Here is a 16,317-nt window from a genome sequence, read left to right on the forward strand (position 1 = left end):
TTTTAACGAATTATGATCATTTCTCAATCCTGCATTTGTCTAGGACCACTTATATATTTTTCTCCAATGGAATAATATCACAACTAAGTTTATTATATCTGAAATTTATTATCTAGATGAGTACTTGGTTTACCGAACTTGAAGATTGTAAAAAATATTCAAAACTCAATGGGTATGTCGAAAGAAGTTTATTATTCAACTATGAATTTTCGTTCATTAGACAACATATCATAATATGAATTTATATTTCATTCAAATTGAAAAGGATATGGAGTGATTTGGTGTATGCAGAGTTGGAAGAAGCATCAGAATTTTTTATGGAAAGTACAGTTCCGAATTGGGTGGCCCCCATTTTGAGTCATTCATTAGACTTTCCGAAGCTGGTATATCATCAGTATTATTTGGGGTGTAGACTATCGAACATCTTTGAATACGATCCTGCTCATGAGCTCGGAAGTCCGTGGTGAATACAATGCCATTGGATTGCTCGATTAAGCGAATACGACAAGCGACAAATGATCTTACATAATACCGCGCAATACCATGTTTCCAATAATAAGTCTCATCACGTTCGATACAAACTCAGATAAAACTTGTAGCGGAAGTAATTCCAATTTAACAAATTCTTCGTTTTTATGACATACACAATGCTTTGATCAGACAAATATTCCAATAGAAGGCAACAGTGTCTCGAAATGAAACATCGTAAGAGTGCACGGTATGGCTTAAGAGGTATTTGTTTGGCATTCTGTCACGAAAAAACCCAACCTGATGAGTATTACATGTTGACAATGTTGAAGACCCGAAATAGTCAAATACTTGCTAATTACGTGAGTTGGCATTATTGTCACAAAATTGAGACTGCTGTTGATAAATTGCTAGCGTTGTTGGCATATCATTTCCCAGTACAGAATGTTCCTATTGAACGGTAATTCATTTTATCGATAAACAATTTGACAACATACGATATTTTCTCCCAACACCAAACCGTTATTTTTAACACCTCGACAGTAGCTTTAATCACCAAGTGATCATCTTCAAAAGGAAAATTTAATCTTCATTTTGATTATCTTCAAAAGGGAGATTCAATCTTCCCTTTGAAGATGATCACTTGGTGATTGAAACACGTGTCGAGGTGTTAAAATAACGATTTGCTGTTGGGATCAAACTTCAATGATATTCAACATATCGACATGTCATGTGTTAATTATTGCATCGTTTTTTGTACAACTGTCATTGAAAGTGATATTTTTAATGATCGTATTATGGAGTACTGAAAGATGATGTTCACAAAGTAGCGTGTTGAAAATATTTTTAACACTAGTGTTAAAAGTATTTTTAACACGATTTTGTTCGACTTAATAGCAATGAACAAAACATAATTAATTATTAAATTTTCAAGAAAGTTTTATTGAGAACAATAGATATAGATACAATTGAATTCTGTTACAAATGTATTACTTACATTAATTACATTATTATAATTTATAAACAATCATATGAAAAGTACAATTAGAACAACTGCTGATACCTTGCGATGTTGAAGAACCTTGTAATTTGTTTGAACTATCTGAGTTGACAATTTCATGGGCACTTACATTCAGTTCTTGTAGTAAAGAGAACGATGATATAACGCTGGAGCTAGCTCTTGGGATTATTCTTTCAGCAATAGCCTTTTTTAGGAAATAGATTGATCTATGTAACACTCAGCTACTGTTGTGGACTTCCATTCTCCGTGCTTCTCAATATCCGTTATATTTACTCCTAATTCAGCTAGCAAATAAGCAGAAGACCTTATAAAACAGTGACCTGTATATTCCTTTGGTTCCGGGAGATTCAGAATCTCAGCAATGGTAGAGGGAATTTTCCCAAACGTGTTTATACTAACTGGGTTGACAAAGCCTTTATAATTTGAGTATTTCAGAAAAAAACGCTGATGATTGATAACAGGAGGGCGTAATGCAACAATGCAAAAATAACGACCTATTTTTGTTTTTAGAATTTGAATAATCAATGATTTATCCATTAATTTAATGTCTTCTATCAATAAATGGTAGTGCTATTGTCGCCGGCAAACTTTTATCATCAAATATTTTCCATCTGGTGCCTCATTTATAATCCTCTGGACTTGTTCAAACCTGAGAGTTTTTGATTTTGTGAGCCTATAATTTTCCGCTAAAGGAATGCTATTACCTTGAAATATTTTCTTGTATTAGCACCATTTTTAACGATCGTACTCTACTTTGTCATTGAAAACTTGCTCCACAAAGTTCCCGAGTTTCATATTTTTTATTCCTCTTCTAGATAGGCTGAAAATATGGTTTCGCTGAAATTTCTTTTCACTTTTTTGAGTCAACACTAGCTAAGAAAACTAGAATATACGATGTCGTACTGCTGAGCCTTTTTTTTGGTTACACTTCAATTGAAGCTCTTTTTGAAGCCTCTTCAATATCGTCAGAGACACACAATTTTTTCATTATGCAAGACATTAAACACAGGCAAGAACTTCAAATGTGGCTTTAAATAAAACACGTGAGCTGTAAACAATACTGTTTGTTGGTAACCAGGTGATTCGGCGTCACCTGACACGGCCACTTCACAACAAATGCGATAACATGAAAATAGTTAACTGACAAGAGATGACAAAATGTGTTTTATAGTAATATTGAATTTATCTATTTTATTATGAAAACAGGAGAGTTGTACAAAAAACTTTGTATGGTATTTGTGTTAAAAGTAAGTTTAATTCTGTTCGTGAAATTGCTCAAGTCGCTACGCTCGTTTCGCAAACTTTTTCACTCACAAAATAAAACCTTACTTTTAACACTCATATCACAAATAGCTATAATGAGTAAACAATGGTGCATATTGCGTCATTTGCTACAAATCGATTTTTTCATGTGTAATTTTGCCCGGTTCACTCTGAAATTATTGATGAAAAGATTCAATTGACTTCTGTTCCATCGACAACTATAACAAACTCAACAAGCATTTGTTTCCAAGCATAATGCCTTATCGACATGTATTTTATATTCAAACAATGCATGATTCTATAGACACGCTGTTTTTTCACCAACATAATAAAGCGCGGTACCCATTTGGGTGTTTCCAATTGTGAACTACCCTACATGAATTTTTCGGCAATGCTTTCTTTTTTTTTCAGTGCGTGAATATCTGTGAACATCTATAGCAAGTTACGCTTCCTTTCCATTTTATCTTTCTTTATCTCGCTGTCGGACATATCACAATGGGAATAAATCCAAACTTTCTAGAGAAAGAGAACTAGAGAAAGAAGTTATGTGAGTGGCGAAGTTACTAAAACAATTAACAATTTTTTGCAAACGAAAAAAAAGTGATGATCTCTTTGAACCCTAACTTGGCAAATGTCAAAATATGTCATGTCAAAAAAACACACAGGTTGAAACGTTTGACAATCCAACATATGCACCCATTATTCATGGATTTGTTGATTATATAGTTTGCAGATTTTGTAACAGACGTTTGACATCAAAGTGACATCAGTGACAAAGTGAAATCAAACATATATCACTTTTGTCATGACGTGTACCTCATTCGTCCTTTCCTGATATTTTGTAATATACAGGGTGAATCTTCAGAAACTGCATTGATCGATTGTGGGAAAACTATAATCAGAAAAAATATGTAAATTTGACAATATACTAAAGTCGATGGGAGCAACTCGGTGAAAATATTTTCAAAATGGCGGCACTTCCTGTTATACCGGAAGTAGCTGTCAACTTCGTTATTTCACATAGAACACCATATATTTTATTGAATTTTTGGATTCTACATTGAAATCTGAATATTGTGGTGTATAATGTTCTATATCTAAGTCTAACCGTTTTTGACATATTTGAGTTTTTATATCAAAAATGATGTTTGCAGACCCTAGAATAATTATCAATTTTTTCTACAAAGAAACCTCCATCATTATGTTTTTGTCGGGTTCCTTATAGAGGGGAACCAAATTTAATATACTTCATTTCGATAATCATTAATACATGATGTTCAATGTAGAAGAATATGAATGAAACTTAATAAACAGTCAAAAGTGACTTTCTTAAAACTCCCAATTTTTATGATAACCGGAAGTGCCGTTATCTTGGAATATTTTAGCCCCTATCGTATATAGCCCCTATTCAGTATATTGTCAAATTTTCAGATTATTCCCAATCATAGTTTTCCCACCATCGATCAATGCAGTTTCTGGAGATTCAACCTGTATATGTTAACATCTCAACACAACAATACTTCAAATTCAATTTGGCAATTTGTTTTATTGACTCTTGGGTTCATTCAGGTACTTAATATTTTCAATCTCAATCTACTATGGCTGATATAGATAATTCATAATGAGGCGTTACGGAAATTTAATAAAATATAAATATTGTAGAAATTAACGTTATTGTTAATATTCATTTTTTTTATTTCATTTCAAATTACCAACCAGTTAAAATAGCAGAATATTCATAAGCCCGCTTTCATATTCAGGTCCAAGTCATCAAATTCGCTGAAGCGAATATAAAAAATTCAAATTGTATTTGGTGGCAAAAAAACGAGCAGATCGGTTCAATGATATTTTGGCATCGGAGTCATTATGAAGATTCATCAAGAGATACATACAAATTACTTTATTTGTTCTTCTATGAAAATTATCTGGAAAACATAGGTAGATATAATCGCCACGTCGTTGTGAAACTATCCACAAAATGTAAATTGTTCTGTAATTGCTAAAATATCAACAAAGAAGCTGTCGATGACTATGATATTCATAGGTTGAATTTGTATGAATGAATAACTGAACGTTACATATTCTTTAGTTGCTGTTTTCAGAAGAAGTTGATGAATATTATAAATGTGGAATGGGTATGTAAACTTCAAAAATTATTTTAAAAATTAAAATGGTCCGCATTAAAAATATACATATTTTTTCGTTGGTGTGCGTGATGTGATTCATACATTCCATAAATAAATATTTCAGTGGACAGAGCTTTGATGATAACTCCATTACCTTGAAGTAGTTTTCTAACTTATTTGTTCACGAAGTATAATAAGATACCGTACTAAAAGTGTCGATCTTCGATATAAGCATATAAAAATGAGGACTTCATTGGGCAATTATTGAAGCCTCATAATATAGTGATTACTACAATGTAATGAAGTATCGTCATGAAGAATTTCTTGATTGGAATCATCATGATCAGGCATTATTTAACACTCAATCATCTATGAAATATATATTAGTAAGTATAAGTTACGGTTGTGATTACACAAACATATTACTGAAAACTGTTTTTGCAATTGACCAAAGTTTTTTCCCGAATGATAATGTGCGGAACATTCATTCATTTAATGACAGGACTTCACAACTTTATTGAAAACAATAATAAAATCAAAGACCAAATGAGTGAGAAACATTATTGAATTTTAGAACTCATTCATTATTACCCTATATTAGAAATTAATTTGAAGTTATCAACTGAAAGTTGTTTTTGTTGATTTTATATAAAGTGTTCAATTAATATTTTTGTTTTCCACTGAACATGTCATATCTACGAATTTGTGACTATCGATGAATTTATTTGAACATTCAAACAAATTCAAGTCCGATAGTGTTGACGTTTGCTGCTATCAACAATGAGAACATGTTTATTACGTAACACTATGATGGTGAATGAGAGCAATTTCTGTTATTTTATTTATTCTGTGTTGCCATTTTTTGTCTGAGATTCTTCATTCAGATCAGTTTTTCAGTATGTGAGACTGATTGAAATTGTCTGCCTTTTGTTTGGAGTTGAAGACGAGTATGATAAAATCCACTTATGTACAACTTATTTTTGTTTATTTTACTTGTTTTTTGAATTCATTGCAAAACTCAGAGCGAATTATGTCCTTATGCTTTGTATATTTTTCTTTCTAAGTCTGTACTCACTCGGACTCGGACAGTAATGCAGCGTTGAAAGCGCTTGGCTCTACCGAGCAACCTCTAAATTGGTAGCAAATTGCCAAAAACGACTCTCCTCGATAGAAAGACTTAACAGATGGTCTCTGGTCTGAATTCCTGGCCATACTGGCCTGGAAGGCAAGGAGGCTGCTAACTCCCTTGCAAAAGAGGGTGCTGCAAGCCGCTTCATCGGACCAGAACCTGTCATTTTCACCTAGATGGCAAGAAGGTTCATGGACTTCTGGCAGAATCTTCCAAGATTGGCTAACTCCATGATATTTATTCACCCTTCGAAGCTTGATACCAAACAGTTGTTGGACTACAGTAGGGATGAACTACGATGTCTAAGTGGCCTTTTTACAGGTCGCTGTCATCTGAATCATCATATGCAGAGATTTGGACTATCGGAAAGCAGTGTGTGTCGCCTCTGTTTGGAAAATGATGAAACAGCAGAGCATATACTTTGTGCCTGCCCCGCTGGGGACCGAATCAGGTTTTTAGAGTTCGATAGAGCCGTACTAATCGGCTTCGTTGAGAAGGTGGGTTTATTTGGTCGAGTGTGAAAAGGTGTGAGCCACAATAAACCTTTGCAGGTTGCGGTTGCACTTCAAACCTAACCTAACCTAACCTGGACTCACTACAGCCAGTTCCGATAGATAACAATATTCAGAATGGAAATGGAAGCCTTAAACCATTCAAATCTCGCGGTAAGAATGGAACACTCTCCATCTCACATATTTTCAAAACCATAAAACTTTTAATGAAAACCCAAACTCATTCTCAGATATTTGACATCAAGAAGGTATGAAGGGGAGTTCTTGGGGTGTTTATCCCAGTTTATCGTGACAGAATGTATGTTTCCTTTTCCCTAGAGGGGTTTTTTCACTGCATCTAACGCAAATCTATGTCCATATCACTGGAGGATCTAAGCTCACACCCCTTGATTGTTATATATTACAAGTCCATCCAAAAGTAGACCGGAAATAATTCTGTTGATATCGACTGAGAGAAATATGTTTCCAGTTGTTTATTGATTTTAACTATAATACATCTGAGATATACCGCTATGTTTTTCAATATTTTGGGAGAAGATCCACCTTAAACACGCCACTCAACTCCCCAACTAACAACTCAGGACTTATTCGAAGGAAAAATGCTTTCAAAGAGAAAAAAAATTGGCAGTACTTGCCTTGAATTTTGAACTTCAAAGTAACAACTAACTAATAAGTGGCAGCATCGACAGTCATGAGAAAGATCATCACTAATTACTGTCCTTCAAATTTTATGAATTTGAAATTATGTCAAAAAGTAGCTATTGCAATGCCTTGATAGCCTCAAGGAAGGAGATACTCTGAATCCAACTATAATATTAGATATTATTGAATAGAAAAAGGTTATCAAAGCAGAATTATTCTTATAATATTATTTCATGAAGAGAAAAAATGTGGTAGCACTTGCTTCGAATAAAGAACCTCAAAGTATCAATTAATAAGTGGCAGCATTGGCAAAACTGAACAAGATCATTATTATTAACTTTCCTTTGAATTTTATAAACTTCAGTGGGCAAAATATCATGTCAAAAGGTAGCTATTACTTATTGCAAGGACGCTTTGATAGCCTCAAGGAAGAATATGATTTGAATTAAAATATAATATTAGGTATTATTAATTAGAAAAAGGTCATCAAAGCAAAATTTTTCTAATGGTATCATTTCATGGTGAATATTCACCTCTACCTGACTACTTCTGAAACTTCGTGGTCAAGAAATACAAAGGTTGTTGATGATGTCCTATACATACAATCATTTTGCACACCAATAAATAATAAGGTAAACATTTTTTTACCTATCAGATACTTTCTGATGGCAGAATTCCATAGGTTTTCAGTTTATCTGACAAAATGTCAAGAAAGCAGTCTGAATTACACAGAGTGAAATCTCTGAATCGAAAACTAAAACTATTCCAAAAAGTTGGCTGGAAAGTGTAACACAAAAAATTCTATTGTAATCTGGAATTTTGTCGGTTTATATCTGGTAGCGAATCTGATGATAACATCTCAAAAAGTGGTAATAGGACAATAGAGAAAGCCTCACACATCAATTATTATAGATTAATGTGATTCTGAAACTATATCAGAACTATAGTCAAAAGTTGGTTGCTCCTTTGAAATGGTTAGCCATTGTATAGCAACATATGTGAGACTGAATATTACTGGAGTTTTTTTCCAACACCAAACCGTTATTTAAACACTTTGACACGTGTTTCGATCACCAAATGATCATCTTCAAAAAGAAGTTTGATGTACCTATTGAAGATGATCACTTGGTGACCGAAACATGTTTCGAAGTGTTAAAATAACGGTTTGCTGATGGGAAAAACTCCAATAATATTCAGTACTACACCAAAGGGTTTAAACAGTGCATCACAAACACATATAACACACGAAAATCGAATCTAAAAAACGGTATTCCGTAAGTATTTTAGAAGTGGCAAAATCTGAATCATCAATATCCTCAATAATAACAAATCATGGACCGATGACATATATAACAATCCTGCTCTTTGAGTACTACACTCTCTTTCCTTTGACTTTCGAGAGAAAGATCGATTTTAGTGCTCGTGTGCTCATGGGAAATTATACGTCAGAACAGACTTCAATTGTAATAACATAGTCCTTCGGATTTTCAGCACTATTGCGTTGGAAATTTGGGGGATGCCAACATAAACGCCAACTTCGAAAATGACACCATATTCATATGGAACTAAATTTTCAGCAATTATGATTGTTGAAAAATGAGTGAATATGTTTTGCGTAACCTTTATTTGGCCTAGAATATTAGTCCTGGAATAATTTGTAGAAAATTTCAAAAATCATGTGCAATTTAGGTCTTTTTCTCTTATCAAATTAGGTAGAGATGAGAGTCAGGAGTGATGAGGGACCGTGATTTCTATGAGCTTAACAGAAAATCACAGAAAATTTAGCATGGCAAAACCAATTTTGTCGGGGAGAGAGTGTATTCAATCAATTTTCATGTCGTTATTTCATATCTAATGACAGCTATTGCTATCGCATTATGGCATCACTTTTCTCATGTTGAAGAAATCATAAGAGAAAGAGGTAGGTAAATTGTATCAATATAATGAAACTCATGCGATCATCATATTCGTGAATGAATATTATGGTCACATGGAGTTGAAACATTACTTAATTTCTGCTAATTCCAAACCATTATCAAGAAAATGATCCTTATTCATACACTCAACCTAGTGGCTGAAATGTCCTAAATCTAATTTTCAACATCTAGTTCAATTCGAATTTTGCTTTTTGCACACATTAGTAAATATGAAGTAAATATAACGTAAACAGGTCTTCTGGAAAGTTCGCCGACCTAATCGAAGATCAAATTAACGTAATTCTAATTTAAAATGTTACTTAGAACTAAAGTTACTTAATTGAAGGTGTTTCACAAAAATGTACGAATATTCGAAATGAAAAGAGAAATGAAAATTTCTGTTTTTTACCATTTTTATTTTTAACTAACAAATAAAAGTGGTAAAAAACATAGAAATTTCCATTTCAGTTTATTGTGTAAGTTTGAGAATGTCCATATAGGATATTCTCAAACGTTACTGCAGTAACGTTAGTTACAAATAAAAGTGATAAAAAACATAGAAATTTTCAATTCTCTTCTCATTATGATCTTCTACCACGTAGTAACGGCTACATCCATCGATTTAATAATCGAAATATTATGTAATCTAATGTAGAATGAGCATGTATGAACTGCTTTTTCTTCAAATCAATCAATATTTCATTAGATCAGTCCTTCGTTTCGAGAGTGTGTCATTTCTGTAATAACTGTATCTTCAGAGAACAACGAGCTAAATATATCTACCCGGCAAGTAGTTTCGGACCGCTTTAAATTTCAAAATCTATGGTGTTTAATTGAATCGTCTCGATCCAGTGAATTCTTTTGACTCAAATTGAATTCGTGCTGCATGAGTTCAACCATTAGTCGAATCCGTTCGAAATTTTAATTTAACGGATTAATTTTGGTATGCGTATCAGGGCTTCTATATTTGAGATTTCTTGGTAATTATAGGTGTTCAACACCTTAAAATGGTATTTTCAAAAAACTCAAGACACGCGTTCAGATTCCATTCATCTACAGTTGTTCTATCAGTCTCAACAAAGGAAGTTCATGATTGCTAACAACATGATTAACCGAGTCCGGAAGCGATAAAATCCACTTTGTGGTTATTTCAAGGAATAAGTGAAAATATTTCGTGAACACGTGAATGTAATATATCGAATTAGGATTAGTGATTGTAGTGAGGGAGTCGAAATATTTTCTAAACCAAATGGTCTAACTCACTCAAAAGTAAATTTTATCATTTCGAATTCTCATTAACTTTTTATTGAATATAATATAGTACTTTCATTTTCTCCTCAATAATCATTATAAAAATACTATGCTCACAGTCATTACAGTTGAATAATAATAATAATAATAATACATGGGCTTCAGATATATTTTCAACTTTCTCTTGAAATTATATATAGAGTAGTGTCTACTATTCACTGGGCAGAGAGTTATGGATTCAGACACTATGAATTTAGACACTAATGTACTATGTTATCACAAAAAAGTTCCCATCAAGAGAACAAGTCTCCTATTGCCCTCTTTTTATTGTATATCAAAGATTCAATGGAAAAAACCAAGAATCCAATATATTGCTTTGCTGACGACAACACACTTGTCTCGTCATTCCATTTGGATTCCAGGACATCGGCTACGGAGGCACATCTTCATTGGCAGCAGGAGGTTGCATCTTAATGAGGATCTAGAAATGATTTCGAATTGGGGTGAAAGTAACCAGGTTCAATTCAATGCTACCAAAAAAGCCAGGCATCGGTCTTCTCCAAGAAGATGAATGTCTCCGAACCTGATATAATAATGGCAAGCCAGACAATTCCGCTTTCTGCTTCGATAAGTTTGTTGGGAGTTAAAATGGACACCAATATGTCTTGGCACGATCATGTCGCTGGAATTGCAAAGGTTGCTTCTCAAAAGCTTGGAACACTGTTCCGAACCAGAAAACTATACACACCTCAGCAACTTTTGATGCTTTATAGAGCTCAGAGTAGACCTTTTTTGGAGTATTGTTTTCATCTATGGAGCTCTGCCCCCAAACATACCCTGAAGTAGCTGGATTCCATCCAGAAAAGAGTCATCCGCCTGATTGGAGACGCGAACATCACGTGTAACCTTGATAGCCCGCAACATCGAAGAAAGATTGGAGATTTGTCTCTCTTCTATAGATACTTCCACAGAAGATGTTCAAGTGACTTGGCGATGGACTGTGGCTGCTCATCGTTTTCAGGTTCAAGTCAGTACTCCTCAAACTCCACTATTCAAGAACTCTTCCATCGGAAGAACTGCGTTTATGTGGAATAAACTTCCTGAAACGTTTTTCCAAATGGATTTGATCTACAGCGATTCAAATCCAATGTGAATCGCTACTTTCGCACAGGCACCGCTTTGAGAGCACCTTAAGGATTTTTCTGTAGTGAATAGTTTTTTCAAAATTATTTGCCTTTGTCTTTTCCTTGGAAGATAAAGATAGAGGAGTAGATAGTCAGTACATTTCTTTTCCAAAATTCAATATTTGTTGTACACCTGAAACTGTTTTCATATTTTTGAAATGAGTTTTTTGCTGTTTTTAACTGTTTTCTGGATTTTTTCCCTTCTATAATTTGAAAAACATACAAAGCTGAATCAATAGAGAATCTGCTGGAGTGTGATAGAGATAAACAGAAAATTTTCTTTCGAAAAGTTACAACATAATGTAAACCAATGAACAGTCCAGTTGGTGCGTAACTTGTATTTCAAAATTCAGCTTACGAATTGAATACTTAATCAATGAAAAAATTGAATTTTCTGAGTGAATTTCCAAAGTTTTTTCTAATACACTTCAACAATTTCTCTATTGATTCAGCTTTGTTTATTTCTCGTATGGTGGAAAGTTAAAAATCCAGAAAAAACAACAAGAAATACTAACTCCTCCAGAAAAAAGGTGTTTCATCACTTGAATTTCACTTCGTGTCTTTTGAATAATTATGGAAGCTATATTTTTTATCAAAACTGGTTGACGAACATCAAATTGATAAGCATATTCTGAAAGGGCAGTTTTTCCATGTAAAATATTTCAGTAATTGTCGGACGTAATTATAGTTGTATCTTTCGAATTAATTACAAAAAACTATCTATTTTCTATTCACTTCAGATTTATTGAACGATAACTCATTGTTAATTCCTGCTAGTTGATTGTCGGGGTTAGGTAATGCGATCAATATTCTGTTGAGGTCAGGAATAATCTCAACACAACAGTTTGTCCGCTAAAAACATCGATAATTTTTTTCAAAAAATGCCTGTTCCACCCGAGAAGTTTGTCTATCATTGAGGTGATCTTTATAAACTGAGGGATAGTGTGAAGGATTAACAATACGTCATGAGTAGTAGGTTCCTCCCCTCTTTTAATATGGAAACCTCATCGAAGATAAAAGGTGCCAATTTGGTACTTAATCAATAGATGGGATAGCATTTCTAGGTGAAACCTTTTATTAATCAATATTTTGAAGCATGTGACGGTTTTTCGTGTATTGTCAATATTCCATTTTTTTGTAGAACGCCCTTTTTTCTGATTGTTTTGATAAAATTTTTCCAAATGAGATGGTTATCAGAGGGTGATTTTTTGTATATCAAACAAATTTTCAGGTCATCAATTAGAAAATTTTTCAATATCACCTTGCGGTATTCTTCGACTAGTATTCGAATGACATTTTAATGACACTAATGAAAAGCACCCCCTTTTAATAAAAAAAACTGCCAAAATATTTCATACCTCATGACAGAACATGTGTTAGCATATTTCATCAGGAAGTTAATTCGAGCCATTTGATGCGAATAATTTTTTTAAACAATATTTTGACAAAAATCTGATTAAATTCTTCTTAAAATATTTTGTAATTGCCGATGATTTATTTTTTTGCATCGTACATAAAATGGCAATCGGTTTGATCTAAACTGGTTCTGAGCGATGCAAGTAACAAAGTAGAACTTCTATCAGATATGAAATTTCTTTGTTTTTCAAAAGAATTCCATTCAAGTAATTAGCACCAACATAATGAAAGCATATTTAATTGATATCACACAAAGAATGCTTGAATAAAATCATGAATGCATTCGAATTATGCCATTCCACTATTTGAAAAAGTAAGATAGTAGATAGATTAATACACTGCATATGATAACACGCTTATGTTTCACGAAATATTTCATACGTCTGAAAAAATTGATGGGCATTATTTTAAATTCCACGACTACCATTACCATAATAGTTCCATAAAAGTAACTCTTAGATTATGTGAAAATCTACTTAACATAAGTAACTGGATTCTTCCCAGTGAAAAATGTATCAACTGTTTGAAATTCGAAATCGTAAATAGCCATCCAACCCCTTGATTACAATTCGACATCTTCATATTTCCCATTGGTAATGTTATCGTGATGTTTTATCCAACTATTTCAGCAATTCTGAAAACGATACGGATGACTTACATTGATTTGTAGGTTGTGGTAATCAATGAGTTTCATAATCTGCCATCACGAAGTACCCATTAAGAACTTATTTGATTCTATAATTGGATGTTAAGCTCTTTATATTATATGGTATGCTCTTCAATTTTGATATTTCTACGGTACCGTGAGATTTTACTACAACCTAACAAATACTAAGAATAAGCAGTTAGTCCTAATATTTCGACAGATAAGAAAATGGATGGAAATTTGTGAATGAGGTTTTTGAATTTTGAAAGGTATGATGAGTGAAAGTAAAAAATGAAAAATTAGGTTATAGGTACTCATTTGTGTTAAAATATCCTGGACCTACTGCAGTATATGAGGCCCAGTAGAATACATAAATAACCTAAACCTAATAACTTAAATAGGTTATCCATCTTATAACGAAACTAATCCTAGACATACAGAAATTATGAGCCCCAGCAACACACATTGGAAATAAGAGACATTGCTGAATGAAGATATAGAAGGAAGCAAGCGAAGTTAACTGGTGGAATCATTAAATATTACTGGAGTTTAGTCTTAACACCAAACCGTGAACTACGATGTCTAACAGGCCTTTTCACATGTCACTATCATTTGAATCATCATATGCAAAGACTCGGACTGTCGGAAGACAGTGTGTGCCGCCTCTGTATTGAAACGGCAGAGCATGTACTTTGTGCCTGCCCCGCTAGGGACCGAATCAGGTTTTTAGAGTTCGGCAGAGCCGTACTCTCACCATCTGACCTGAAAAACCACTCACCATACAAATTAATTAGCTTCGTTGAGAAGTTGGGTTTATTTGGTCGAGTGTGAATACGTGTGGGCCACAATAAACCCTTGCGGGTTGCGAATAGACCCACTCACTTTAGACCTAACCTAACATCAAATCGTTATTTTTAACACTTCGACACCTCGGTGTTAAAAACAACGGTTTGATGTTGGGACTAAAGTCCAGTAATATTCATTACTACACCAAAGGTTTCAAACAGTGTATGGCGGAATCATTGACAAATATTCTATTCATCACCAAGAAAACTAAACATCATTTATCCCGATCCAAGAAATTGACTAAATATCAACTAAAGAAAAGGGTTAGGTCATCATTTAACACATAATCTCTTATTTTATATGGGGAAAAACGAAGTAGTTTCATAAGACGCGTCCCAAGAACATTTTCTAAATATCTAAAAATGTGAATACAATCGCATTCGGACATGGTCATGTTTCAAAATTCAAAAATACTTCATAACCTCACAAGCATCCAGACACTCAAAACTGCTGAATGAATGGAAAATACTTTTACTAGAAAGACAATTTTGAAATACTCATCGCGCTTTTACATTTGAGAGTTATTATTTTTATTTATGTTATAACTGTCAATTAAAACTATTTTGAAAAGTTTCTAAGCAATTTATTTTTAGTTTTGTGTTTGTTACAGGTAAAAATAAAACAAGATGTCCTGGCTTCAAGTCTGCCTGTTCTTATCATTATCAATTTGCTACTCTCATGGACAGGACGATACTGAAATTGTCGAAACTCCTGAGCATGTTCCTGGTCCTCCCGCATCCCCACTAGATGACTGCGATCCGGAGATGATAGGTTTCGAACTTATTACTGGAAATGTATTTTCCGCGCCCGGAAACGTTTTGGACTCCATTCCTGGAACTCTTATGCTGACGGATTGCCTAGAAACATGTCAGGGAAACGAATCCTGTCAGTCTGTCAACTACGAGACGGGTTTGTGTGTTCTATTCAGTTCCAATGCTGATCTATTGCCTGGTGAGTATTGAGATTATATATGGTATATGATGGATTGGCCGATGAACATATCACAACTGTTATCGGATATTGAAAACATTCGATAAAATATTAAATTAATAATGGATTAACGTACTCAAAAAACATTTTATTGTGAGATTCACATGAGAAGATTTATATTTGAGCAATTCACATAACACATTCACTCAGACTGTCTTATATAAGGCTTCTATTAAATTTCTCTGATTGACGACTAGTTTATTTCGTGGGAATTCATGTTCACTATAAAAACTATAAAAACACTTTTGTCTATTCTCCATGATAGTTTTATATTTGTTGACTAGTTTCGGTCATTAAAACATTTTCAAAACTATACCATCTTCCAGAAACCAGATACAGGTATGTCATGAAATCTTGTCATTGCAGAAAAAGTACAAAAACTGATTGCAACAAATTTGGTTTTATTCGATAAAAACTGCCTAATAGGATAAGATGACTTATTCATCATTATCATCCGGTATATGAAAAATCTTATTTAGCCAGGTATTAACTAGCCATACTTCTGCTTTCGAATGTACATTGCTAGTTGATAAATGACTTTTTGAAACTACACCGATATAATTTATCGATTCCACTGAAGTTTGAAAAACCACAGGAATTACACTTTGTTCATCCTGTCGTTATAACGTTAATCATATTATGCAAATGTTATTCATGCTGAACTATTAAAGAGACTTATGAGAAGATTTATTCATATATCCATAAATATTCATATAATTCAATAAGATGTGTTTCACATGATCATATTTCATCAAGGATTTTTCATACGATGAAATTATACCTATGAGACAAAATTTTCTAAAATGGAAACAATAAACCGCCGTCTCATGTTTCTCTGAAAATAGACTCAAAGATGAAAATCCAACTCCCTTCGTGGTATTAGCCAGGGGAGTAGTTTTTTTTTCTG

The 16,317-nt window shown here is 33.5% G+C and overlaps 1 protein-coding gene across 1 annotated transcript in view; it reads left to right on the forward strand.

The window, feature by feature from the left end:
• The window catches only part of LOC111507465 (ZP and PAN domain-containing protein neyo), a 157,302-nt gene that overhangs the window by 24,967 nt on the left and 116,018 nt on the right, over nt 1-16,317 (forward strand). Inside the window, exon 2 of the mRNA XM_074177910.1 lies at nt 15,031-15,371. Coding sequence (XP_074034011.1) covers nt 15,047-15,371 — 325 coding nt within the window. The 5' untranslated portion in view covers nt 15,031-15,046. The remainder of the gene's footprint in view (nt 1-15,030; nt 15,372-16,317) is intronic.

The sequence above is a fragment of the Leptinotarsa decemlineata genome, unplaced genomic scaffold (genome assembly GCF_025532065.1).
Source record: "Leptinotarsa decemlineata unplaced genomic scaffold, Ldec_3_MD MMD2_tig00003335_RagTag_RagTag, whole genome shotgun sequence".
NCBI lineage: Eukaryota > Metazoa > Arthropoda > Insecta > Coleoptera > Chrysomelidae > Leptinotarsa > Leptinotarsa decemlineata.